Below are 25,629 nucleotides of genomic sequence, written 5' to 3'. Positions count from 1 at the left end.
GAAAAGAAAGGGCAGTGGAAAATCACATATTTGTAGATTTGATCTGTTTTAGATGAATGTTTGTGTCCCCTCAAAATTCATGTTTAAGCCCTACCCCTCGATGTGAGGTATTTGGAGATAGGGCCTGTGAGGTGGCCTCCTCAAGGTAAAAAGAAAAGGTCTTAAAGGTCCTAATCTGAGACAGCTGGTGCCCTTATAAGAAGAGGAAGAGACAGCAGAGCTCCCTCTCCGCCATGTGAGGACAGAGTGAGAAGCTGGCTGTCTACAACCCAAGGAGAGCCCTCAGCAGAACCGACCCTGCTAGCACCTAGACCTTAGACTTTCAGTCACCATAACTGCGAGAAAATAAATTTCTGTTGTTTCAGCTGTACTACAGTATTTTGTTATGGCAGTCTGAGCAGACTAAGACAGATCACAGCACATTATGGTAGAGATAGAAATGAAGGCTTCAGAACACCTCAGAAAGAAAGTATTTCCAACATGAAGGAGGAGTAAGAGAGAAACTTTAAAAAAAAAAAACACTTGTAGTCTTGACCTATTCCATATTAAAAACTTATTTATTTATTTAATTTGAGGAAGATTAGCCCTGAGCTAACTGCTGCCAATCCTCCTCTTTTTGCTGAGGAACACTGGCCCTGAGCTAACATCCATGCCCATCTTCCTCTTACTTTAGATGTGGGACGCCTACTATAGCATGGCGTGCCAAGCGGTGCCATGTCCACACCCAGGATCCGAACCAGCGAACCCCAGGCCACTGAGAAGCAGAACATGCAAACTTAACTGCTGCGCCACCGGGCTGGCCCCTAAAATTTTAAATATATATATATTTACTATCCCAACCCTAAAAATATGAAAATAAGATAAGGCAGAAAAATGAGGAGGAAAAAGAAAGGGAAAAAAAGCTTCCAGCATCAATTCTTACATTTGCCACAGTAAATATAAGAAGCACTTACTTGGGAGGTGTCATTGTCTCCTGGCTCAATGAGATAAGTGTGGTTCCCATCACAGAACATCCCACTGCCAAGGACAAGAAAATAATTACCATGGCTATGGACTCTTGCCTCAGAACAAGATCATTTTACAATCAGCACCTGCCAGAGGATCAATTTACTTCTCAATGCCCACTTCCCTGTCCCACCCATCACCACCAGATACATACCAAATATACACATTCACACACACACCCCACATGCCACACACGTCACACCCCCACACACCCACACACACTCACACACTGCTGAGAGGAAAGGCCCCTCCCTCTGATTCTCCATAAGCAGCAGGGTCCCTTACCTTGACCATTCCCCAGGTTCAGGGTTACCACTTTCTAATTGTGGTCCATTATTCCCCCCTCCAACATACAATTCTAAAACTTTAATATGCAAATAGTTACCTGGAGAGCTTGTAAAAATGCAAAACTTTCAGGGCCCTCCTCAGATTTCTTGGTTGGGGCCCAGGAAGCTGCATTTTAAACAAACCCTAGATGATTCTGATCAGGTTGTGAGGGACTATACTGAGAACTGCCTACCTACCATACACCTGGAAGATGCTCTAGGAACAAGAGTTGACACACTTCAACAACTTACCATGAGCTAAATACTTCACACTCACTTAACCTTTTTCACACATTTATGAGGGAGGTACAATGACTATCCTTATTTTACAAGTAAGGAAATCAAAGCCCAAAGAGATTAAGTAGCTTGCCTAAATTATATAACCAGTAAGAGCAGAAGCAGGAATAGACCACAGGCAGATTTGTTCCTGAATTGCCTATCCATAATTGGCCACTCACCTTCATTCATTCATTCATTCATTCAAAAAACATTTATAGAGCACCTCCAGTGCACTGCTCTAGGTGGTGGGGATACAGTAGCGAATAAAACAGACCAATTCTCTGCCCTTACGGGGCTGATGTGCATTCTAGGGAGGACAGACAAAAAATACATAATCAACAACGAAATATATACGAGGTGGTGATAAATGGTAGGGAGGAAAACAAAGCAGGTTAAGGGCAACAAATGGTGCCAGAGGACTGGGTATAGGGACTAGAGAAAGAAGACTGTTGATTATATGGAGGGTCAGAGCAAAGCTTCAGAAAAGATGACATTTAAGCAAAGACCTGAATGAGGTGAAGGGATAAGCCATAAGACTATCCAGGCCAAGAGCACTTCAGATTCGAGCCCTAAGGTAAGAGAATTTTGGCGTGTTCCAGGAACACCAAAGAAACAGTGTGGCTGGAATAGAGTGGGTGAGGGGGAGTGCCATAAAATGAGATCAGAGGCAGAGTGGGGCCATATTAGGTAGGCCCTCCTAAGGACCTTGGCTTTTCCTCTGAGAGGGATAAGGAGCCACTGCAGGGTTCTATGCAGGGAGGAAACACAATCTACCTTAAATTTTAAAAATAGTTGCTCCAGCTGCTATGTTACGACCTTTAGGAGGGCAAAGATAGAAATGGGGAAGTTATTACAATAATCCAGGTGAAAGAAGATGGTAACTTAGATCATGGGGATAATGGTGGAGATGGTGAGAACGGGTCAAATTCTGGCTATTTTTCAACAGTAGAACCAGTAAGATTTGTTCATGGATTTGAAAGGAAATATACAAGAAAGAGTTGTATCAGTGAGGACTCCAAGGTTTTGACCTGAACAACTGGAAAGATAGAGCTGCCATTTTAATAAAATGAAAAAAGCTGCAGGAAGAGCAGAATGAGGCAGGCACATAGAAGCAGGACACAGGGAGCAGGGTGCAAATCTGGAGTTTAGTTTTGGAGATAACAATCCGCCAGTTGAGAAATCCTCTGGAGGGCATTTAACCTACATGTGGCCTCAAGTCCCATTCAAAGAGATCCGATAGCCACTCCCTTTAGGAAAACATGGTCCTTCTACTGAGATCAAGACCCTTATGATGCTGAAGAAATGTGTCTTATTCAGGCATCTGATGAGGGGCAGAGCTGTGATCTTCTGCAGTCATTTTTCAGTGTCAGGTGGAAATGGCTGCACAACACCCAAGCTGTTAAACATAGAATCATATTTGTCTTTTATTGACGGCTTAGTGAAATCGGTTGGTTTCCCTGAGCTATAATTCTGATGGCCTCCAAGCTCTGCCTCTATCCAAATTCTTTCAATCCTGCTTTAACATCTTCCACATGTCCTCAACTTTTATATACCTTAGAACTGCTATTCTCACATCTGTAAGGTTTTTGACCAAAAGCACACTTTCTGAATTTGCATGACATTGCATTTGGAATTTAAAGATAAACAGATGCAGTTTGTGAGATACTATTGACAATACACGCCTGAGGAATCAGTAGGGAAACATTTTCAGAACAGTAGCCCAAATACGGCCGTGAACATTCTCTCGGCCCCTGCTGAGAACTAGCCAGATCCAACCAGAAAATTGTACAGAACCATCATGCTTTGCCAAAGTTCACATGGCTACGCTGATTAAGTAGCAAACAGATTATTTTGTTTAAATAGTACAGGGTATTATTTCCTCTTGCGTTAGGTTAGTGTCCAATGCAAAAATCAGTTATTTTTACTGGATTTAAACATTACGATACACAGTGTAAATAAAGCAAATTCTGACACAATCTGTAACTAGAAGATTCTGATTCCCTATATGACAATACACTATTATTGATTCCTTAACAATTAAAAAGCATATGTGTTTTATTTGCTTTGTTTGAGGATTGGCATCTTTCTGTTATATCTATATAAATTCCACTAAGTATATTGAGTCCATACACGGTATATACTTAATAAAAACCTGCAGCTAGAACGAGTCATTACAGGACAATTGAGCTAAAATTTTAAAAGGCTGAATAAAAACAAGATTTTGAAAAGAAACAGCCATTCTTAAAAATTGCCACAAGAGGGCAATAAACTTACATTTGATTCCATTCTTTAAGGTTCCCATAGTTACAGGAGTTTGTCATAACATCAAACATACCAGGACCAGAATATTGCCCATTAGTTTTTCAAATTTGAAAAAATATGTTCTTGCAGGTTCTTTATGGAAAAGACATACAAAGCTGATTATTTTCCCCTTTATGTTCTTTCGACTGAATTCAGCAAATCAAGAAAAACGAAAAATCTCAATATGTACTTGGTAATTTATAAAAGATGAATCATGGATGAAATAATACATCACATATCTAAATCACTGCAATTAAGACAACATAAATTATTTAACATTTAGTAATATCCCCAAAATATTATTGTCAGCAATTTTTGTTCAGAAGGTAAAATCAAGATAAGTCATAATTAATCAACAACAAAAAGGAACAAGAGTAACTGTATCCAACAGGCTCATAAAAGTCTAAGACGCCCAAACACACTCGTATACAATTCTGACAGTGTTCCAGACACACAGTGGGCTTTCTGTGTGTTTCTTTTTGTTTGGTTTCAAATGTAAAGGTTTCTAAAGGTAGAAGTAAGTTTTACTCAGTTAAAACACCTGAAGCACACTCTGAGTTCTACTCCTGATTTAGTCACTAAAATTTCCTTAAAGTTAGTTTTTCATCCTCCTTCAAATGACTATGTAGGATTAGTAGTGCGCTATTGGTCTTAGGTTCTCAGGTCTGTTACGGCCTTTAGAAGGCAGTAATCACTCTGATTCTCACAGTATTGCATCCACTTGAGAAACTGGGAGGCAAACGGGAATAAGAACCAGACAAGATGCTTACACTGACTTTGGATTGAGATTTTAAGAGGAAAAGAGGGAAAACAGCCTCTTACTTTTTATATCACTCTGCTATAACACACTTGCTATCACAAATGTCGACAGGCGCAGTGTACTATTCCTAGCTGACAGCTGTGCTTGTCTTGAGATCAGATATAACAATTTTACTGCTGAAACGGACATTTCTTTTTGCAGATAAGAAAACTGAGGCCCTCACATATTAGGCATGGAGTCTACATTGGTAAAAACATCTCTTTACTCAAAGAATTTATTTAAAATAAGTAAACTAGTCTTTTAGAAAAAACAATAAGCAAGTGGAGGTCATCCACGCTCTGAGACACATGGCCTCATTTCTCTGGCTACGTAACTGATCCTCGCACTGTCTCCTTTCTGTGTCTCACATACCTACTGCCAGAGCCTGATCAGAGGCACCACTTAGGCAGACTAGCTGCATTTTCCAGCCTTTCCCATTAGATCTCTTTCCTACCTTTCTTTAAGATTTGTCAGTCTAACCCCTTCTCTTGGAAGATTCTGTCAAGGCCTATTCCAAGGACCACTCCACCTTCTTCAGGTAACATTCCTCTGGAGCCCTCAAGTAACACTCATTCTTCAGTGCCCACTCTCAACTTCACTTTTCTCTGTTTTTTGCTCTCTCAAAGAAAACAAACACACCTATCACATTCCCTAGTAGGAAGGAGAGCTAGATTTAGCTTCCCCACTAGACTGTGAGGTCTTGGGGGCAGGGCTCCTGTTCTAAATACCTGAATATTCCCACTGGCTGGCACAGCAGACATTCAGTAGCTGCTACTGAGATGAAAAAACCACATCTCTAACTTGGCAAGAGACAGAAAGTATTTTAAAGTTTCCAAACAAAAATTCAACACAACTAAATTAAAGTGCTGGCTTGTTCTGTGCCCAAAAAAATTAGAACAAAACAAGAAAGAACTGAGATGATTTAGCCTAAGTAGAATGCTGAGGAATGACTTGGTAGCTTTAGAAGGGGTTACAAAACAAAGAGACAGCCACCTGTGTATCACCATTATCAAGAGGACAGAGGAAGTGGATGTATTCCCATGTTAACCATCAGCAAACATTCTTTGATAATGAAGGTTATGAGAAAGGAAGCAAGGCCCCGAGGAAGGATGAACCCCGATCCTTGGAGATTTCTGAGAACAGATGGACCCTCCCACGAGTTTGCTGTGGGTTAGGTGGGATTCTGGCTGAAAAAAGGGCTGAAACACATGAGTTCTTGAGGTCACATGCAGCCTTTTGTCTCTGTGAAAGGACTCAAGAGATTTTATCTACTGAAATTTCTATAATTCCATGAAACAAAAACTAACATCAAGGAGTAGTAGGGGTAGAACTGGTACCAAGGGATTAAACATCCACAGAAACAGAGATCAAAGTTTCCCAAATCACTCCTGTCTCAACTTGGAGGAAACTGGAAAAATGCTTCCCACATCACAGTATCAGAGCCCCGGGCTGCTGTGATTCTAGTTGTAAAATCTGCTTGGTTTATAAACCACAAAAAAGAAAAAGAACGCTACCGATTTGAAATTATTTCTTGACATAAAATGGGGATATTGATTACAATGCATTAAAAACAAACAAAATAAGTGATTGAAAAAATGGATGATACAAAAAATTTGTGGACACTTACTGAAGTCCGTGGCATGTTGACAATGCAACAAACGAGGCAGGGTTTCCTCGGATATGGCCCTGGTAGAAACAGTGTTCTCCTCCCTGAAAAGAGAAATAGAAAACACAAGCCTTTGCCATCACAAGGAGAATCAGCCACATCATTTCGCAGGTTTCTGCCCACACTGCACCTCCATTTGTAAAGCTCTGCACAATATTTCATTATTCAGATTAGTATTATCAAACCATTTCTAACAGAATTATTCATAAACATTCTTAGTGAACTGACTCCAAATCAAAGACCGGGAAATAAAAGCTGACCTAACTGCCTTTTTATGTAGGTGATGTTAGAAGGAACAAAGAAACAGAGATTGAAATACACTATGGCCCTTGTACCAGGATAAGTTTAATCATCTATTTCCCCAGTCACAAGAAACTCAACCTTTAGTAGCAGCAAGATGATGTTCTTTCACATAAAGCTAAGGAGAAATAAATATAAATCATTTGAGAGTCATTAAATTAAATTGATGGAGAAAAATGTCTATTTTTGCAGTGTTTACATCAAAACTTGACAAATTTATACTATTCTTTTCTCCAACCAGGAATGGCTTTACTGGTAAACAGTCTAGGGTAGGGTTGGAAATTGAGAAATTTCTTCTAGCAGCTAGTCACATTAACTAAATTCCACTAAGAGAGACTCATTTCTTTGGATTAAATGTTCCTGGAAAAGGTAACACGGTAAATCCTCTGGCATCTCATGGTGGTGCCTCAGTCTTTAAATCCTTGCTCCTCAGAATGTGGTTCAGAGACCAGGAGCATTGACATCACCAAGAGCTTGTTAGAAATGCAGAATCTCAGGCCTCAGCCCAGAGCTACTGTATCATATTCAGCACTTTACCAAGGTCTCTAGGCGATTCACATGCACATTAAAGTTTGAGAAGCATTGTTCTAAATGACCTTTTCCCATTCCCCCATTAATCTGCCATTTCCTCAGAAGGTGAAAGCTTCTAATTAAACTGACCCACTGAGATATGAAAGAGTGACATAGTAAGGATAGATAGAATGGGTAGTTTAAAGGGGCAAATGTTACGTACTTCACAGCCTGGTTTAAAGACTAACCCTGCTTAAAATATTCAGTGTTTGACGAGTGGAGAGGAGAGAATAGAAAGACATATGACATAACAAGACATTTTCTTCACTGGAATTCCAGGGAAGGCAGCCTGGCCTGAGACTGCTGCTTCTCATGAGATGATTCCACAGGATAGGGTGAATCTCAGCTTTGGTGAAAGGGTAGAGAGCAGGTAAGACGGCACACAGTGAAATCCCTGACCCTGTGAAACCTCCAAATTCCCAAGGGAGTCATTGACCATCATGAACTGAGGACTGTGCCTGGATTTGATGAAGGACAAGATAGGACAGAACTATCCACATCGAGGTCTGACAGGGGTGAAAGCCAGAAGGCCATAGACTTAGGGGCAGAAACAAAACCAAGCACTGGCTTCATAGGTAGGGTTGATTTGGTGTAGATGTTAACAGCATGAGCTATCAGCTCCTTCACTTACTGCTGTGTAATCTCAAGCAAATTAAGAACTGCCTGTGTCATCTGTCAAATGGAGATAATAATCGTATAGGGTTGTTCAGACAATTAAATGAGCTAATATGCAAAAAGGGCTTAGAATAATGTATGGCACTTGGTACGTACTCAGTAAATATTTGTGCTATTATCATTACTGTGTGTCAATTATTCTACTCAATTTATATACACAGTCACCTTAAATCCTCATGTAAATCCTACAAAGAAATAGTATCTCTATTCCACATAGAAGGTCACAATTTCTGAGAGCCAAGGGTTGCCTACCTGGGAAGTTGCCAAAAAGGGATGCAAACTTTGTGTGAACCCAAGGCCTGTGGCCTTTCCGGAAGCTACTTATGAGCTGGACATAGAACCTGTGGGTTATGCAGAGCGAATCCAAGCTTTCCCCTAGGCTAATTGTTGTTGTTTTGTTTTGTTTTGAGTAGGGCTGGGAGCAAATTTAAGAGAATTTAAAATATCCTCCGTTAGGCTGTTGGACTGATGAACTGTCCATAAGATTAGATTCTAAGTGCATGAGAGATTATTATGTTTCAAATGACCTTGATTTCCTAGACACATCTGATTGGACCAGAAATCAAAACTATAGTTTTCTATCGGCCAGACACGAAAGGCCAATAGCCAATGAGGCGACCTGAATAGAAAGAGAATTCTATCTAAAAGTGTTTCCTTATACTGAATGGCGACTAAATTACCCAATCAGATTTTTCTCAGAGGTCTAAGACTCACAGTGAACAGTAGATAAAAAGATAGTAGAAACAAGGAGAAGTATGGAAACAAAAAAGATAATCCCAAGAATTATGGTATCAGATTAGAGAACAATGGAAGCTGACAAGTAATTATATGTGGGGAAAATATTTCAAAGGTAAAAGCATATAAGAAATGTTTTATAGATGACTAAAGCTTTCTTTAAAATACCAACTCTGGGGGGCCAGCCAGGTGGCGTAGCGCTTAAGTTAACATGCTTAGCTTTGACCGTCTGGGTTCACAGATTTGGATCCTGGGCACTGACCTAGCACGGTTTGTCGAGCCATGCTATGGCGGCATCCCACATAAAGTGGAGGAAGATTGACACAGATGTTGGCTCCGTGACAATCTTCCTCAAGCAAAAAGAGGAAGATTGGCAACAGATGTTAGCTCAGGGCCAATCTCCCTGACTCACACACACACACACAAATACCAGCTCTGGAAATATGTTACATTAAATCATAAAAAGGACAAGGAAATCATGTTTTAAAGCAATCCTTTGTTATATTGGGGATAAATAAATGATAATGGAAAGCAATCTTTCATTAATTTCTGATTCTGAAAAACAAGACTCAATCCAAAAACAGCATATGATCAGGACCCATCTGCACAAAAGCCTAACACAGCAAACAAAGAGAGGAGCTCAATATGGTTGAATCTCTATCAATTGTTTCCATGACACTTCAGGAGAAGCATAAACACTAGGGGGCAAATCTCCTCAGTTTAGGCTGTTATACTTCAAATACTGAGGCTCTCAACTGGTGGTATATATAATTTTTCTAAATAATGATGGAAATTAATTTTTGTGTTGTGATTTTTTTTCAGGGATTATTTGCCACAAATCAATAATTATTTAAACTAAGAACTAAAGAAGATTTTTTTTTTTCCTTTAAGATGCCTGGAAATATTTCTTAGTCCAGAATAGAGGCCTTAATGTTAAAGGGCTTCTTTAACTTATATACTCTATTATTAAATTATTAAAATAAATAAATTTAATAGGTTTTTACTTAATTATTTTATGCATTATTTTTATAATAATAATACTTATGGCAAAAATTCTAAGAACTCAGGAGGTAGATGGTGAAAAGTAAAAATATCCCCTTCATACACACTTTCCAGGCTGCAGGTGCCTTCTTAAAGGTAAGCATTTTTGACAGCTTTTGTGCACCATGTCAGGGACAGTCTATGCAAATTTAAGGAAATGTATATATACATAAATACACATAAATCCTTTTCAGTGCACAAATGGGTTTACACTATGCACACTGTTCTGCCACTTCATTTTTTCCCTTAAGGTAACCTTGACATCTTTCTGTATCAATACCTCATTCTTCCAATGATAGATGGTATAATATTCCATTATAGGGGTGAACCATAACGATTTAAACAGTCACATACTAACTGGACATTTACGTTATCTCCATTTTTTTTGGTGTCATAAACAATACTGCAACAAACATCCTTTCATATGTTTTTGTGTACTTCTGTCAGTATATATGCAGGATAGATTAGCAGACGTGAACCTGGCGTGTCAAAGAATACATGGATTTAAAATTTTTTAGATATTTTAAAGGACAAATTGAATTGTATTTCTTTACATTTATATCTGTTTTAAAAGATGCATTGCATTGTAAAATAATAAAGTGCATTTTATTCAAAATTATATATTTTAATAAAGACTACTACTTAATCCAACTTTCTCAAATCTTATCAAGTATAAAGGTTCTCCATATCTTCATACAACTTTCTTGAGGAACCAGATGCTTTATGCAAAAGGTATTATATATAACAATGTAAGACAGATGTTATAGAAAAAAGAGAAAAGCAAGCACATCCTAACAGAGTTGGGCTCTTTATCCGACTGCCAGTCACAGCTTTATTCGTTACTGTCTCTTTTGTTCCAGAAATAAATCCATTGTCCTTGAAAAGTTCTTCATACTCCTTGATTTAATAACACAGTTATAACAGTACAGATGTTTATTTTTAGCTAATTAGATAGTTGTAGCCAAAAAAATTACCTCTCCAAAAATGAACTATGTGATAGTTTATATGTCTATTGGTTTATCTTCCCAGTGAAAAAAAAACCTTATCGCAACTTTTATTCTAGGGAAGTCAAAATAATAATTTATTTGCAGAATTCAAAGACAAACCACATTTTTATTAAGCAGTCATATCTCAAAAGAAAAGTAGGATTTATTATAAATATGATGAGATGATAACACAAAGGAAGTTATACAACCTGGGTTATAAAACTATGAGAACTCAACAAGGGAACCAATGGAGCACAGCAGCAAGGCCATGGGGATGCCCTCCAACCAGGTTCTCAAAGGAAATTACAGCTTTATCAGCTCCAAGATGGGCCTGGACCACCTCCTCCAAAAAGCCTTCTCAGATTCCCTCCTCCTCACAAATTACTTCTTGCTAACCCCTCCGCCTCTGAATTTTCATATTTTTTAAAATCTGTACTACATCACTTTCTACCTGCATTCCTGTTTCTGTCTCATGTCCCCCACTAGACTATGGTCTCCTTTCAGGGAAGCACATGTGCCTGATCTATGTGTATATCCCGAAGTGTTCTGTTAGAGAGAGAGCCTCCCTGAATCTCACATTTCTCATCAATAAAATGGAGATAAGATCAACCCACCCTGCCTCATGAAAGTATGCAGGGATCCATGAGATAACAAAGCCAGGTCCACAGTAAAGTGCTATATAAATAGGTGAGGGGTGGAGTCAGGCAATATTTACTCAATGAGGGATTCTATTATGCCCCTGGAGCTATGATGCTCATGCCTTATTTGTTGAGGCTAACAATCCAGGGCAGTGATTAATAATGCAGATTACTGTATCTCTTGCCCAGAGAGTTTGTTTAGGCAGCTTTGAGGTGAGACCCAAGAATCTCCATTTTAACAAATACTCCCTGTTCTTCTTACCCTGGGAATACATTACAGCAGTGGTCTCAAACTTGGCTGCATATCAGAAACACCTGGGGAGCTTTTAAAATCCCAATGCTCAGGCTGTGCTCCAAACCAACTAAATCTTAAACTCTGGAGATGCGACACAGGCATCAGCATCTTTTTAAGCACTCCAGATGATTCAATAAAGCTGCAGGGGCTGAGAACCCCTGAGCTAGGAAAATGTTGCTCAAAAGCAGTGGTTCCCAAAATGATCAGAATCACGGTGGGGGGCTTTGCAAACGAACTGACTCCCAGGCATTCCCTCAGACCAAATGAATCAGAATCTCCAAGGACGTAGGGCCCCAGGCTTTTGAGAGTTGCAAAAAGCTCCCCAGGTGATTTGGATGATCACATTTGGAATTATTACCCTAAAAACATTCAACCCAATATCAAACAATCCAGAGGATACGAGAAAGACTGAGATCTTTCAGAGAATTAAAGTGTCCACCACATCCTTGGCATTCTGCTTGGCGATTTATGTAATATTTCCTGATGAGTGATGAGGTGAATACTAATTTCTCCATTTTACAAATGATAAAACAGAGACTAAGAGAACCTTCACCTCCTGATGCAGAGTCAAGTCTCTCTAGGCTGATGGTTCTCAAAGAGCAGTTTCCAGTCCCAAGGCACCAGCTTGTTAGAAATGCAAATTCTCAAGCCTCTCCCAGACATACTCAATCAGATGCTCTGGAAACCCCTAGGTGACTTCAATGCACTCTAAAATTTGAGAACAACAGCTTTACACGACATCTGCCTCTGCATGCTAAAGCGCCTCACTGCTGAGCTCAGTGAAATCCTACAACAGTTCCTGAGAAGATTCTAACTAAAGCAGGAAGGATATAAACAACCATAACTCTTCTCCACTCCTTTTCTTGTTCCTCCAAAACCAGCTGGCCTTATCAGAAACAAAATGGAAGGTAAAAAGTGAGATAAGAACATGTGAGAATTTTGCCATGTACAAAGCCAGGAAGAGTAGAGCTACATTTTGTAGGTGCTGGTAATAGGATACCAGAGAGGATGATTTGGCCTGGATTAAAGGGATAGAGTGATCAACCATCCTGATTAGCCTGAGACTAAGGGATTTCCTAGGATGCAGGTCATTCAGTGCTACATATGAGAAAGTCACAGGTAAATCAGGACGATTTGGTCACCTTAAAAGGCACAGGCCAATGCGGACACTTTCAGACCAAAACACCACCCTGCAACCCTGTGTTCCTGCTCTGCTCCGTAAGTCACAGCTCTCTCACTGAGGCCCATGGGCACCAGTCTCAGGACCAGTCTTCTGCCCTGTAGATTGGGACTTATGCCGCTCACCCTCCTCCACAAGTGAGATCCTTCCTCCATGGGATTTAGCACAAGAGTTCTCAACCCCGGGGGAACATTAGCAACACAGGGGAAGCTTTTTAAAAAATGCAAGCCTCACTCTATACCAATTATATCAGAACCTCTGAGGGTGTGGCCTGGGCTCTTTTATTAATCTGCCCAGATGATTAAACATGCTGCCATGGTTGAGAACCTCTCCTTTAGCCAATACACCTTTGCAGGAACTGAAGCCCCACCCTTGAACTCTGCTGTACCCTAGATTTCTCCCAGTCATGGGAACGGCCCAGACTTATGTTTTTGGCTGCATGGCTGGAGTCTGTTCAACCAGGCACTTACCTACAAAAGCCTTGTCCCAATTTCCTCCTGATTCTTCGAACTGACAGGAGGGACTTGCCCTGCTCCTACCCTTTGCCCTCCCCCCAGTAGTGAGAAATGGCATTTTCAGGTGTTACTGAATCGGGAATATTCCGAGTCTCCCAAGGACAATCTGCATCAAGGAAATTTCTAGAAAAGCTAAATCTTATGTTGAAGAGGATCCACCAACCTACCCTGATTAAAATTCATAACTTGGGATTATACAGAATCAGACTGAATTCATAATAGGGACAGAGGCTGAACATCTATTCAGGTACAAAGTGCAAGGTATCTGATTCTACAGGCTCTCTAAGAAAAGTAGAGAGAAAGATAATCTCATCTTACAGTAAATTAAAATTAAATAATTTATCACACGGTGTTTCCCAAATGCTGATAATCCATGGATCTAATACTAATGCACGTCAAAATCTTTATCAGTTCATGCCAAAATGAGAAAAGCAAGTATAATGTAGTCAATTTTTCATAAAGTTAAAAACATTCAATTTTTATATAACTGTCCTTTGTTTTGAGATTAGTTCCTTCCTTCTCTTTGATTATTAAAATTATCAACTTTCAAATTTTTAATAGACTTTTTATTTTTGAATAGTTTTAGATTCACAGAAAAGTTGCAAAGATGGTACAGAGAGTTCTAGGATACCTATCACCCGGTGTCTCCCACTGTTAACATCTTACATTACCTGTGTACATTTGTCAAAACTAAGCAATTGGCATTGGAACCTTACTGTTTACGGGACTCTAAAAATTCAGATTTCACACTGTTTCCATTCAATTCCTCTGTTCCAGGATCCAATCCAGGGTACCATATTGTATTAGTTGTTGTGGGGACCTGAAATTGGCCACCCCAAGATATGTCTCTTTGGCATCAGGATTATTTGAGGCTGATTGCTTTTGATAAACTGGAACAGGGAAGGAGGCTCTGAGGAATGGACCTTGCCCTTTGTTGGGACACATTTACATTTGTAAGGTAAATCTTTATCTGTAAAGGTGCCTTCCTCTCTGTACCAGGAAGAAGAAAGGAGATGACCTTCTCTCTAGAAACTCTTAATCAATACCAAAGGCAAAGACTTAAATCTGCATTTTATTGTGCTTGTCTGGTAACCTCCTGTAACTGACTTCCCTCCCCCTCCCAACAGCATTTCTTTAAGGATTAAGCATCTTTCCTTAGGCTAGGAACTGACTGGTGCGCCCACCTGTGACCACCCAGCTGCAGACAATAGACTTGCCTCCTGCTACGCCCACCAAGATAGCAGACCACTACCTGCCATGTCCATCAAGCATTGTGCCGACAGGGCAATCTTGTGACTATTGTGGGAGGGACATTTCAATCACATGTGAAACACCCTGTTTGGGGAGTATATAACCACTATGTGCACCCCACTTCTTCGGTGCCCTTTGTTCCTTCGGGAAGAAAGGCCCCGGGCCATGGTTCCTCATAAAGCTTTGTTTAATTTTCTCTTGCTATTCTGTCTCATGTGAATTTAATTCCTTCTCTGGACAGATGAACCCACATTTGGGAAGAGGAAATGTCTTCCTCCCCTACATTGTCATCTTCATTCTTTTTGAATTGGTGGCAATAGTAAGAATTTAGGTGTTTTGACAGGGTTGTTTCCACATATAGCAAGATAAAAATACGGGCAACCCTATGTCGATCCCTAAAATTGGTTTTGTTAGTACACTGGGCTATGAAATACAACTCTAAGATCAAGAGCATAAATGATACTTCCTAGAATTTAACTTAACACTATAGGTTTTCAAAAGATTTTTTAAAAAATACCCTTATGTAATCAGGCTTAATTTCAATAAATGATTAAAATGTAATTTTTTTAAATAACCTATAGAAATAAAGTCTGAAAGGTTACTCAGTAACACTTTGCTATAATCAAATCTGGGACTCCTCGTTGCCTGAGATTGTTCCGGACTACCCTTTCAAGCATGTCTGTATAGTGGACAGCTTTGGAAGATAGAGATAGCTCCCTCTAGAACAAAAAGTGAGCATGTTTACTTCCTATTTCAAGAGATTCAGGTTTCCTAAATTCAGAATTTCTCTCTAATAACAACATACTGTGTGTGCAGGTGTCACCTGGCCCTTTCCTCTGTCAACCTCTAGGAATCGAGGCTCAAGATACAAATATAAGAAAATGTTGATATTCTGGTTACTACTGTTGCCATGAATAATAAAGTCCTTTGTCTCTGACCCAGGAGTCTCCAGTCTTCTGCCAGCATAGATAAAATTGCAGCAGGCTAACTTGTTAACATGCAAGTAGGATAAAATCTCAGACCTTCACAGTTATTGAAACTTGATTTCCACCTTGCCCTGAAAAGTAGATTTACACTGAGCCTCCATTCCCACATTTCCATCTTCCTAAAGGACAAAAATTAGCTGAAGACACATTGCCCATTTTATCACAGCTGGCCTGTCTCTCATTTATACTACTGGTTGACACCTTTGGACATTTGTGTTTGCCACCCCATTCCAGGGTACAATTGCTCAAGCAGCACCCAAACTATCAGCTCACTCCAACATTTAAAGCTAAATGGTCATTCAAAATCTCCGCACTATTTTAATATTCAATAAGCACTAGGCTCTTGTAGCATAGTCATCAATCAAAAAATATTTCAAAAACTAAAGGAGACAAATCTAGCTGACAAAAAAGAGAATACTTTCATTTAAAAGATGCACACTTCCCGTTGAAGAGGAAAAGATATATAAGAATATTATTGCAGCAAAAGTTTCCCCAAGAAAGGGGAAAAAAAGAGACAGAACTAGAAAGCCACTGGATATAAATAAAAGTGATAAAGAGTCTTACTGGAAAATGGTGAACACCACAGAAAATAGGGGCCATAATTTTCTTATGAGCTCTTGAGTGTAAAACAAAAAGCCCACCAGGGACCCAGAGAGCTAAAATCTATTTTAATTGTTGTGCAGGAGTCTTTCCTTATACTGATTTCCCTTGGGTAACGTCAGCTATAGAAAACAAAGTATAAAAACTATGATAGCTTCCCAGAACTTAAAGCTTACAAGTATCCTAAGTGAATAACTGTTAAGGTCTTTTGAGATGCAATGGATTTGCAAAAGGTAAAGATTTACTCCCTTTCCTCTTGTATGTAGGCTCAGGCACCTCCAACACATATACTTGTTTTTGCATTAGTTATATAATTAAAATGACTTCTATTATCAGTTTCCTAAGACTGCCATAACAAATTACCAAAAACTGGGGAGCTTTAAACAGCAGAAATTTATTCTCTCACCGTACTGGAGGCTAGAAGTCTGAAATCAAGGTGTCAGCAGAGCCATGCTCCCTCTGAAGGCCCCAGGGAAGAATTCTTCCTTGCTTCTTCCTAACTCCCAGTGGTTGCCAACAATCCTCAGTGTTCCTTGCCTTGCAGATGCATCCTCCAATCTCTGCCTCCATCTTCACATGACGTTCTCCCTGTGTGTCTGTCTCTATGTCTCTTTGTCTAAATTTCCCTCTTAAAAGACACCAGTAATCATTGGATTAGGGCCCTCTTCTTAACTTGATTACATCTGAAAAGACCCTATTTGCAAAAAAGGGCACATTCAACTACTCAGCCATAAAAAAAGACAAAATCGTCCCATTTTCAACAACATGGATGGACCTTGAGGGTATTATGTTAAGCGAAATAAGCCAGACCAAGAAAGACAAACACCATATGATTTCACTCATATGTGGAAGATAAACAAACACATGGACAAAGAGGACTGTTTAGTGGTTACCAGGGGAAAGGGGGTGGGGGTGGGCACAAAGGGTGAAGGGGCACACTTATATAGGAACTGACAAATAATAATGTACAACTGAAATTTCACAATATTGTAAACTATCATGACCTCAATATAAAAAAAGGACACATTCACAGGTACCAGGGGACACGAATTTTGAGTGGACACTGATGTGGATTAAGGCTGCCCCAGCTAGAGAGGCCCAAGGTGACCTGGCCTACATGCCAAACTATACGACCCAGTGGACTTTTTTTATGGTATGAATTAGGACCGCCCCAGGGAGAGAAGCCCAGGGCATCCTCACCTACATGCCGATCTATATGGCCAGATTCGTATCTAAAGTTATATGACCGCACAATAACCAGACCCCATCTGCACTGAAATCATTTAATGACTTTTTACATCATCTTTTCTCCAGTAAAAATAAGTCACGTACCCATGCCTTATAAAATTAGCCCTAACCCTCAACTCAGGGCAGCAGCAGGAGCTCTGACTGCCCGTGGGTCTGTCCCCATGCGGCAGCAGCAGGAGCTCTGACTGCCCGTGGGTCCTGTCCCCATGCCAGCGGGGGCAGCAGCAGCTGCTCTGCCTGCCCATGAGCCCTGTCCCCATGCCAGCGGGGGCAGCAGAAGCGGCGGCAGCAGAAGCTCTGACTGCCCATGGGTCCTGTCCCCATGCTATTCCACACTATTATCTAAATAAAAGAGCACTACTGCCAGATCTTGAGAGTCTAAGAAATCTTTCTTTCGACTCCTCGGCTCACCGACCCCGCATCAGACACTATTCAACACAGCACAACTTCTCATCTCTTTGAACGTGATCAAGTGAATTTTTATAGTCATAATCCAGGGATTTTACTTCTAAGAAATCTGGCTCAGTGGAATAAACTGCAGGTGTCCCCCACTGCATCCTTCATCTAATAATGTTAACCTGTATCTCAATTACCTCTAGCCCACCTTTCTGGTTTCCCATAGCTTCATTTAAAAATACTCATCATTGAAAAAGAAACACTGATATACTGGTGGTGGGAATGCAAACTACTGCAGCCACTATGGAAAACAGTATGGAGATTCCTCAAAAAACTAAAAATAGGAATACCATACGATCCAGCTATCCCACTACTGGGTATCTACCCAGACAACTTGAAATCAACAATCCAAAGTGACATATGTACCCCTGTGTTCATTGCAGCACTATTCACAATAGCCAAGGCATGGAAGCAATCCAAGTACCCGTCAACTGATGACTGGATAAAGAAGATGTGGTATATATACACAACTGAATACTACTCAGCCATTAAAAAAAGACAAAATCATCCCAGTTGCAACAACATGGATGGACCTGGAGGGTAGTATGCTAAGCGAAATAAGCCAGACTGAGAAAGACACACACCATATAATTTCACTTATATGCGGAATATAAACAAACACATGGACAAAGAAAACAGTTTAGTGGTTACCAGGAGAAGTAGGGTGGAGGGTGGGCACAGGGGGTGAAGGGGAGCACTTACGTGGTGACAGACAAGAAAGAATGCACAACTGAAATTTCACAATGATTAAACTATTATGAATCTCAATTAAAAAAATCATAATAAAAATAAATAAATAAAATATTCATCATTATTTTCACACAAATAATATGGTAAACCTGATCTTCAATTCTATTATTAAGTCAAACAGAGCTTCCCGAATTGCTTATTTTTAACCAAAGAACAGGCAAGAGAAATTATTTTTCAGCTGTCAGGTAATCATTACAGACCCATTATTATAACAATGTCTTATCAGACTACTAAAAAATTTTAGGTTCCCACAAAATGCTCTGCAGCAACGAATTACTATAGTGCAGAGAGGGTACTTATCAGGTTCTCTGAGATGCAATTCTAAATTGGGAGAATGGAAAATCAATGTGGACCACATACAGTGACTATATAATTACAAACTCATGAAATTATAACTCTTTCCAGGAAACTACTACATCACTGTATCTTTTGATAAATAATAGAAGTTTAAATGTAAATTTAAATGTATTGCTCTATATGAATTTTTTAGCATAAGAGATGCATATTACCTAAAACCTTATTCAGTAGTTGGTGTTTAAATAGTAACAGGAAGCAATATAATTGACTAGAAGACAGTTATACAAAAATAAAATATATTCGGCATCCCTAAAATAAAGGAAGAAAGAGATTGTCCATCTGAAAAGAGATTTTGTTGTTTCCTTTTTCTCTTTTTTTTTTTTTAAGACCAAGTAACTATATGAGGTAAGGAAAAAAAGGACATGTGTTCTTTTCCACTTTCACCATGAACGTATTCTCCTTTAATTTCACTTCCATTCTATCATTCTCCCATCCATCCCTTTTGTCAAGAAGGAAAGATAAACAAGGAAAACTTCAGCTGCCAGAAGAAGATTGCATTGCAGCATCTCTTTTCTCTCTTGCACCTAGAGCTTAAACACTGTGTTCAAGAACTCAACACTAGCATTCCACGGTCATTTTTACCCCTCCCTGAATGATTTTGAATTAGCCCAGGACTTAATTAAAGGTACAAACAAAGGGTTGCTTACTAAAGAGGAACTTCTCAAACAATGTCCTGCGGGGAGGCAAACTAGTATTTAAGGTTGTATCTGATAAAAAGTGATGCTAAGCCTGAAAAAATAAAGAGCTTTTTTTTTTCAGCAGTTGCTTCTGTGGGCACAAGTTGGTCATTTGCCGTTTTTTGTTATTTTCCTATATAATGAAGGAGGGGGTTGAATTTGGTGGTCTGTAAAGTCCTTTCTGGTTCTGTGACTTGCAACCTATTTTTTAAAAATCAAAGGTTACCAACGTTTTATTCCTTCTAAATACCAGACCAGCTTCCAAAGAATCATTATCTTGTACCCTCCACTTACCACAAAGGAATAAAATTTAAAACCAACAACAAAAGATGCTCATATGCTTGGAAATTTTTTAAATGCTAAATGCAAAAATTTTCAACAATATAAAAATTACTTCTAAAAATCTAAATAACTTATGAGTCATACCAAAGTCATAGTATAAATTACAGAAGATACATATAGTACAGACGGTCCTCAACTAACAATGGTTCGACTTACAATCTTTTGACTTTATGATGGTGCAAAAGCAATATACATTCAGTAGAAACGGTACTTCGAATTTTGAATTTTGATCTCTCCTGGGCTATTGCTATGCTGTTCGGGACTCTCTTGTGACGCTGGGCAGCAGCAGTCAGCCCTGGCTCCCAGTCAGCCACGCAATCACGAGGGTAAACAACCAACACACTTCCAACCATTCTGTACCCATGCAACCATTCTGTTTTTCACTTTCAGTGTGGTATTCAATCAATTACATGAGATACTCAACACTTTATTATAAAATAGGCTTTGTGTTAGATGATTTTGCCCAACCGTAGGCTAATGTAAGTATTCTGAGCACTTTTAAGGTAGGCTAGGCTAAGCTACAATGTTTGGTAGGTTAGGCGTATTAAATGCATTTTCAATTTACAATGGTTTATCAAACATAACCGCATCATAAGTCGAGGAAGATCTCTGTGTGTGTATATATATATAGAGAGAGAGAGAGAGAGAGAATGAAAAAAATCTCTGTATCAGAACTTCTAGGATGCTGCTAAAATAGTACTCAAGAGTAAATGCTACACTCATAGATGCTTATAGAAAAGAAATATTGATAACGCATAAGTTAAACATTTAACTCAATGAGTTATGAAAAGAACAAAAGAGAATTTTTTAAGTAAAAGAAAGTAAACAGTAATGAAATTAAAGCTGGTTCTTTTTTAAAAAATGTATTATAAAAACTCTAACAAGACTGATCAAGTAAGAGTAAAGGCAGGAATAAAGTATAATAGAAATGAAATAGGAGATACACTGATACAGGAATTAGCAGACTTTAAAAACCATAAAAAGATTTGAGGCAAATATAGTAAAATACTAACATGTTAAATCTACACATGGATATCTGTTACAATATTTTATACAATTTTTAATGTTTGAAATATTTCAGAATTACAGAAATTTTTTATCACAATTGCTGGTCTTTCATGACTTGAAATTTAAAGTGGATTTAGAAGTGGCTCTAAAACGCCTTTGAAAGGAAACACACATGAATATAGCCACAGCACACAGGATGAACTTACTATCAGGTGAGCAGATGTAAGGCTCACTATCTGGTATTTATTTTTCCTCTTTATACTCACGGTATCTTTTTATAGCAGGGGAAATCATATGCTCTCCCAGACCTGTTCCAAAGTGGACTTCTCTTCATATTGTGTTGGGTGAACAAGAGAAACTACCCAATTTCCTAATAACTGGCTTAATTCATTCACTCACTTTTGTTCAACAGATATTTATCGTCTTCTAGGTACACACATTATGCTAAGTGCTAGGTATACAGTACAAGTTTCCACGGAAGTTTACTCATGGAGCAACTCCTTATAGAATTTACAGTCTAGAGCATAGAAGTTTGTCTTATTATGAAGCAGAGAGTGAAGGACTGCCATTGGTGATCCTGACAAGCGTCCTGTGTCATGAGTAGAATGAGAAGCCAGCAGTATAAATTGGTAAAGCCACCAAAGATCTAGCCAGAAATGCTTTACAAATCGCCACTTTCCCTCAATAATGATATCAACACTGATATTTATGGAGCTCTTCTCATACCCAAAGCTCGGGGCTATGTGTCTGTCCTCTTTATTTAACAGACGAGAAAAATGAACCACAGAAGAAATAAGGAAATTGTCCAAGGCCACATAAATATTAATTGGCAGGGTCAGGGTTTGAATTCAGGTCTGTCTAGCCCTAACAATATTTTCAGTCTCCAAGTTTTACCTCCCCCAAACTACAGATCTATCCTGAACTTAGAAACAAAAGAAGTGACTAGTTCTATCTGTTAACACTAGTGAAGGAAATTTTTTCAAAAAACCTTTTTAATCAGAAAGATAGCATGACCCCATAAGACAGCACTTTTCTGTCCAAAAATTGAATTGCTATGTGGACTACCTATTGGCCCCACTTAGAATTACAAAGCAACCACTCTGTCTTCCAGAGAGAATTAGAGGTACACTTTCAGAATTTCAAGAATATCAAGAGAAGAGAAAACAAAAGCAGAAAGTAATCAATGTATGAAGCCCAAAGGCATAATTAGCCTTGCTTCCTTTAGGTTGTACCTGATTTCTTTGAGTTGAGGCTCTGGTCAAACACTATACCCCTACTTTCTCTCCCTTTTGTACCACTGTCTCCACGTCCTGCTCTGTCCACCTCTCTGGTTTCATTTGATTCCTCTCATGCACCAAGATCATGCATCAAGGCCTTTGGGCCTTTGTACATGCTAATTTTTACTGCCTGAAAAGCTGTTCCCCTGCCATTTCACCTGCTTGTTACTTCAGCATTAATTTCAAACTTCAGAATTAATATCATTTCCTCAAGGAAGTCTTCCCTAACAAACCAGACAAGGTCAGGTCTCCTATCAAATGCTTACAGGGCAACATGGACTTCTCTTTAAGGCACGCTCCTGAGTATCGTTTAAACAGACCTTTGGTAGCTATTTTCATTAGGCCTATCACCCCTACTATAAACTACTAGCTTTATGAGGGTGAGAATTGCATCATATATTGTTCATAGCTATCTCCCTGAGCTGATGGCAAGCACTCAGCATGTATCTATTGAATGAAAGAAGGCTGAGAACACAAGTAGGGTATCTGCCATAAATCCCTAATGTCAGCTTTCCTAGGTGTATAATGTCACTTGATCTCCACATGCTTAAGTTTTTCAGTCTTTTGGATTTTTTTTTCTTTTCTTTCTTTCTTTTTTTTTTTTTTTTTTGCTGATGAAGATTCACCTTGAGCTAACATCCATGCCAATCTTCCTCTATTTTTTAGTATGTGGGCCATGAGCACAGCATGGCCACTAACAGAGCAGTGTAGGTCCACACCCAGGAACCAAACCCAGGCCACCGAAGCAGAGCAGGCCAAACTTAACCACTAGGCCACCAAGGCTGGCCCTTCCACATGCCTAAGTTTTAAGGAGCTTCCTATGGGGATAATCAAGTCCACTTGCATCTTCCTCTTTTTCTATCTCATAGATACAATGAAAAGGCAGCTATGATAAAATATCAACTGGAGCCCAGATCAATAACCCCCCCTCAAATGGCTATAAACACTCAAACCACTCAATACCAAAGTATTTATTCTCTGGTCTTTATTACCTGTTTCTATTTTTATAGGGACCACTTAGTCACCAGAAAATAAGAATTTTTTATAAATGACTAAGAAAATAACACTAGTTTGAGACAACACCAAGGGAATAGTTTATGATTTTTTTTTCTTTTTTTGCTTCAAACCAGTTTGAAACTGGTCAGAAACAACACTTCCACAATTTCCTATTCAATCATAATTACTCTAATAGTTCACTCCGATTTCAAAAAAATTTGCAACAGTAGATTTATATAAGATGTAATATACTGAAAAGATTAGTTCTATTATTAGAATTAAAATAGGAATGATATTCTATTATAAATAGTTAATTGGTTCCATACATAGAAATACCATTAATTAGTGCTATTTTTAATATTTTTTTAAATTTATGGCTGAATATTTTCAAGTCCCATGTCTGACCGGGCAAGGGAAACAAAAGAAAAAATGAACAAATGGAACTACATCAAACTAAAAAGCTTCTGCACAGCAAAGGAAACCATCAACAAAACAAAAAGACAACCTAACAACTGGGAGAAGATATTTGCAAACCATGTATCTGATAAAGGGTTAATATCCAAAATATACAAAGAACTCATACAGTTCAACAACAAAAAACCAACAAACCAATTAAAAAATGGGCAAAAGATCTGAACAGAGATTTCTCCAAAGAAGATATACACATGGCCAACAGGCATATGAAAAGATGCTCAACACCATTAGCTATCAGGGAAATGCTAATCAAAACTACAATGAGATATCACCTCACTCTGGTCAGAATGGCTATAATTAACAAGACAGGAAACAACAAGTGCTGGAGAGGATGTGGAGAGAAGGGAACCCTCGTACACTGCTGGTGGCAGTGCAAACTGGTGCAGCCACTATGGAAAGCAGTATGGGGTATCCTCAGAAAATTAAGAATAGATCTACCATATGATCCAGCTCTCCCACTGCTGGGTATTTATCCAAAGAACTTGAAAACACAAATGTATAAAAATACATGCACCCCTATTCTCAGCATTATTCACAATAGCCAAGACTTGGAAACAACCCAGGTGCCCATTAAGGGACGAATGGATAAGGAAGATTTGGTATATATATATAATGAACTACTGCTCAGCCATAAGAAATGATGAAATCCAGCCATTTGTGACAACATGGATGGACCTTGAGGGTATTATGCTGAGTGAAATAAGTCAGAGGGAGAAAGTCAAATACCATATGATCTCACTCATAAGTAGAAGATAAAAACAACGACAAACACATAGCATTGGAGATTGGATTGGTGGTTACCATAAGGGAAGGGGAGGGGGGAGGGCAAAAGGGGTGATTAGGCTCACATGTGAGGGGATGGAATATAATTAGTTTTTTGGGTGGTGAACATGATATAATCTACACAGAATTCGAACTATATTACGATGTGCATCTGAAAGCTATATATATATATATAATCCAATGTTACTGCAATAAAATTTTTTTAAACAACTTGTTTATTAACATATTTCAAGAAAAGATTTGAAAAAACTAACCATAATATATACTAAGAATTTTAATATTTATTTTCAATTATGTCTAATATCTAATATTTACAATAAAATGGAAAACTACATATATTCACAAATATTTCTTACTATTCTATCAGTTCTTTATTTTTAATCTATATTTTTCATTAATATCATTACCAATTTTCAAAGTAGATAAAAATTTTGCATTTGCAAAAAATAAATAAATAAATTTATGGCTCAACATGTTGTTTTAATTTAATAGATAACATCTTGAATATTAACAGATGAAATAATTCTTCACATAATTAGTTGAAAAAAAAATCTTTCACCAGAAAAAAAATAAGAGGACTTTCTACTCAAATAGGTTACAAACAGAGCTTAGAAACAGCACTCATGCTGACACCACCTGTCACTTTTCAGTTTTCTTCATTCCCAGCACTAAGATACCTGACCTGTATAAACTGGTAATGGGCCAGTATATTTTCTTCAGGCTATAAAGTTAAGACTACAATCTTAACAACCCCATTAAGGCAGCTGATACATTATACATGAAGATAGACCTAGAGAAACCTTGCTTCATTCCCAAGGGAAAGCAAAATTTACTTAATCCCCAAAGAATTTTTTCCTATAATGCAAAGAGAATTAAATCATGAAAACTGAGATCTTCCTGAGAGCATGCTGATTACAAGATGGCAGAGGAGCATATGTCTTCACAAGCCTGCCAGAGGAAAAATGCACACGCTGTCCGGCTCATCGAAAAGATACCACATAGATGACTAGAGGTGGAAAAAAAGTAGTTAGGAGACATAGCTGGAATAACTGTTACATGAGAGAAAGAAACAAACATTTTATCAGTTCGCTTAATAGATCTGTACAGCTCCTT

At 38.6% G+C, this 25,629-nt stretch overlaps 1 protein-coding gene across 28 annotated transcripts in view; it reads right to left on the bottom strand.

Annotated features, from left to right (window-relative positions):
* The window catches only part of ADAM22 (ADAM metallopeptidase domain 22), a 247,036-nt gene that overhangs the window by 80,685 nt on the left and 140,722 nt on the right, over positions 1–25,629 (bottom strand). For all 28 annotated transcript variants that reach the window (XM_070617414.1, XM_070617391.1, XM_070617393.1 and 25 more), the window contains exons 5-6: positions 6,338–6,420; positions 954–1,017 (exon numbers count right to left, since the gene is read on the bottom strand). In XM_070617414.1, the coding sequence (XP_070473515.1) occupies positions 954–1,017; positions 6,338–6,420 (147 nt within the window). The remainder of the gene's footprint in view (positions 1–953; positions 1,018–6,337; positions 6,421–25,629) is intronic.

Source organism: Equus przewalskii, chromosome 4 (genome assembly GCF_037783145.1).
Source record: "Equus przewalskii isolate Varuska chromosome 4, EquPr2, whole genome shotgun sequence".
NCBI classification, from domain to species: Eukaryota; Metazoa; Chordata; class Mammalia; order Perissodactyla; family Equidae; genus Equus; species Equus przewalskii.
This window is presented reverse-complemented; position numbering and strand designations above follow the sequence as displayed.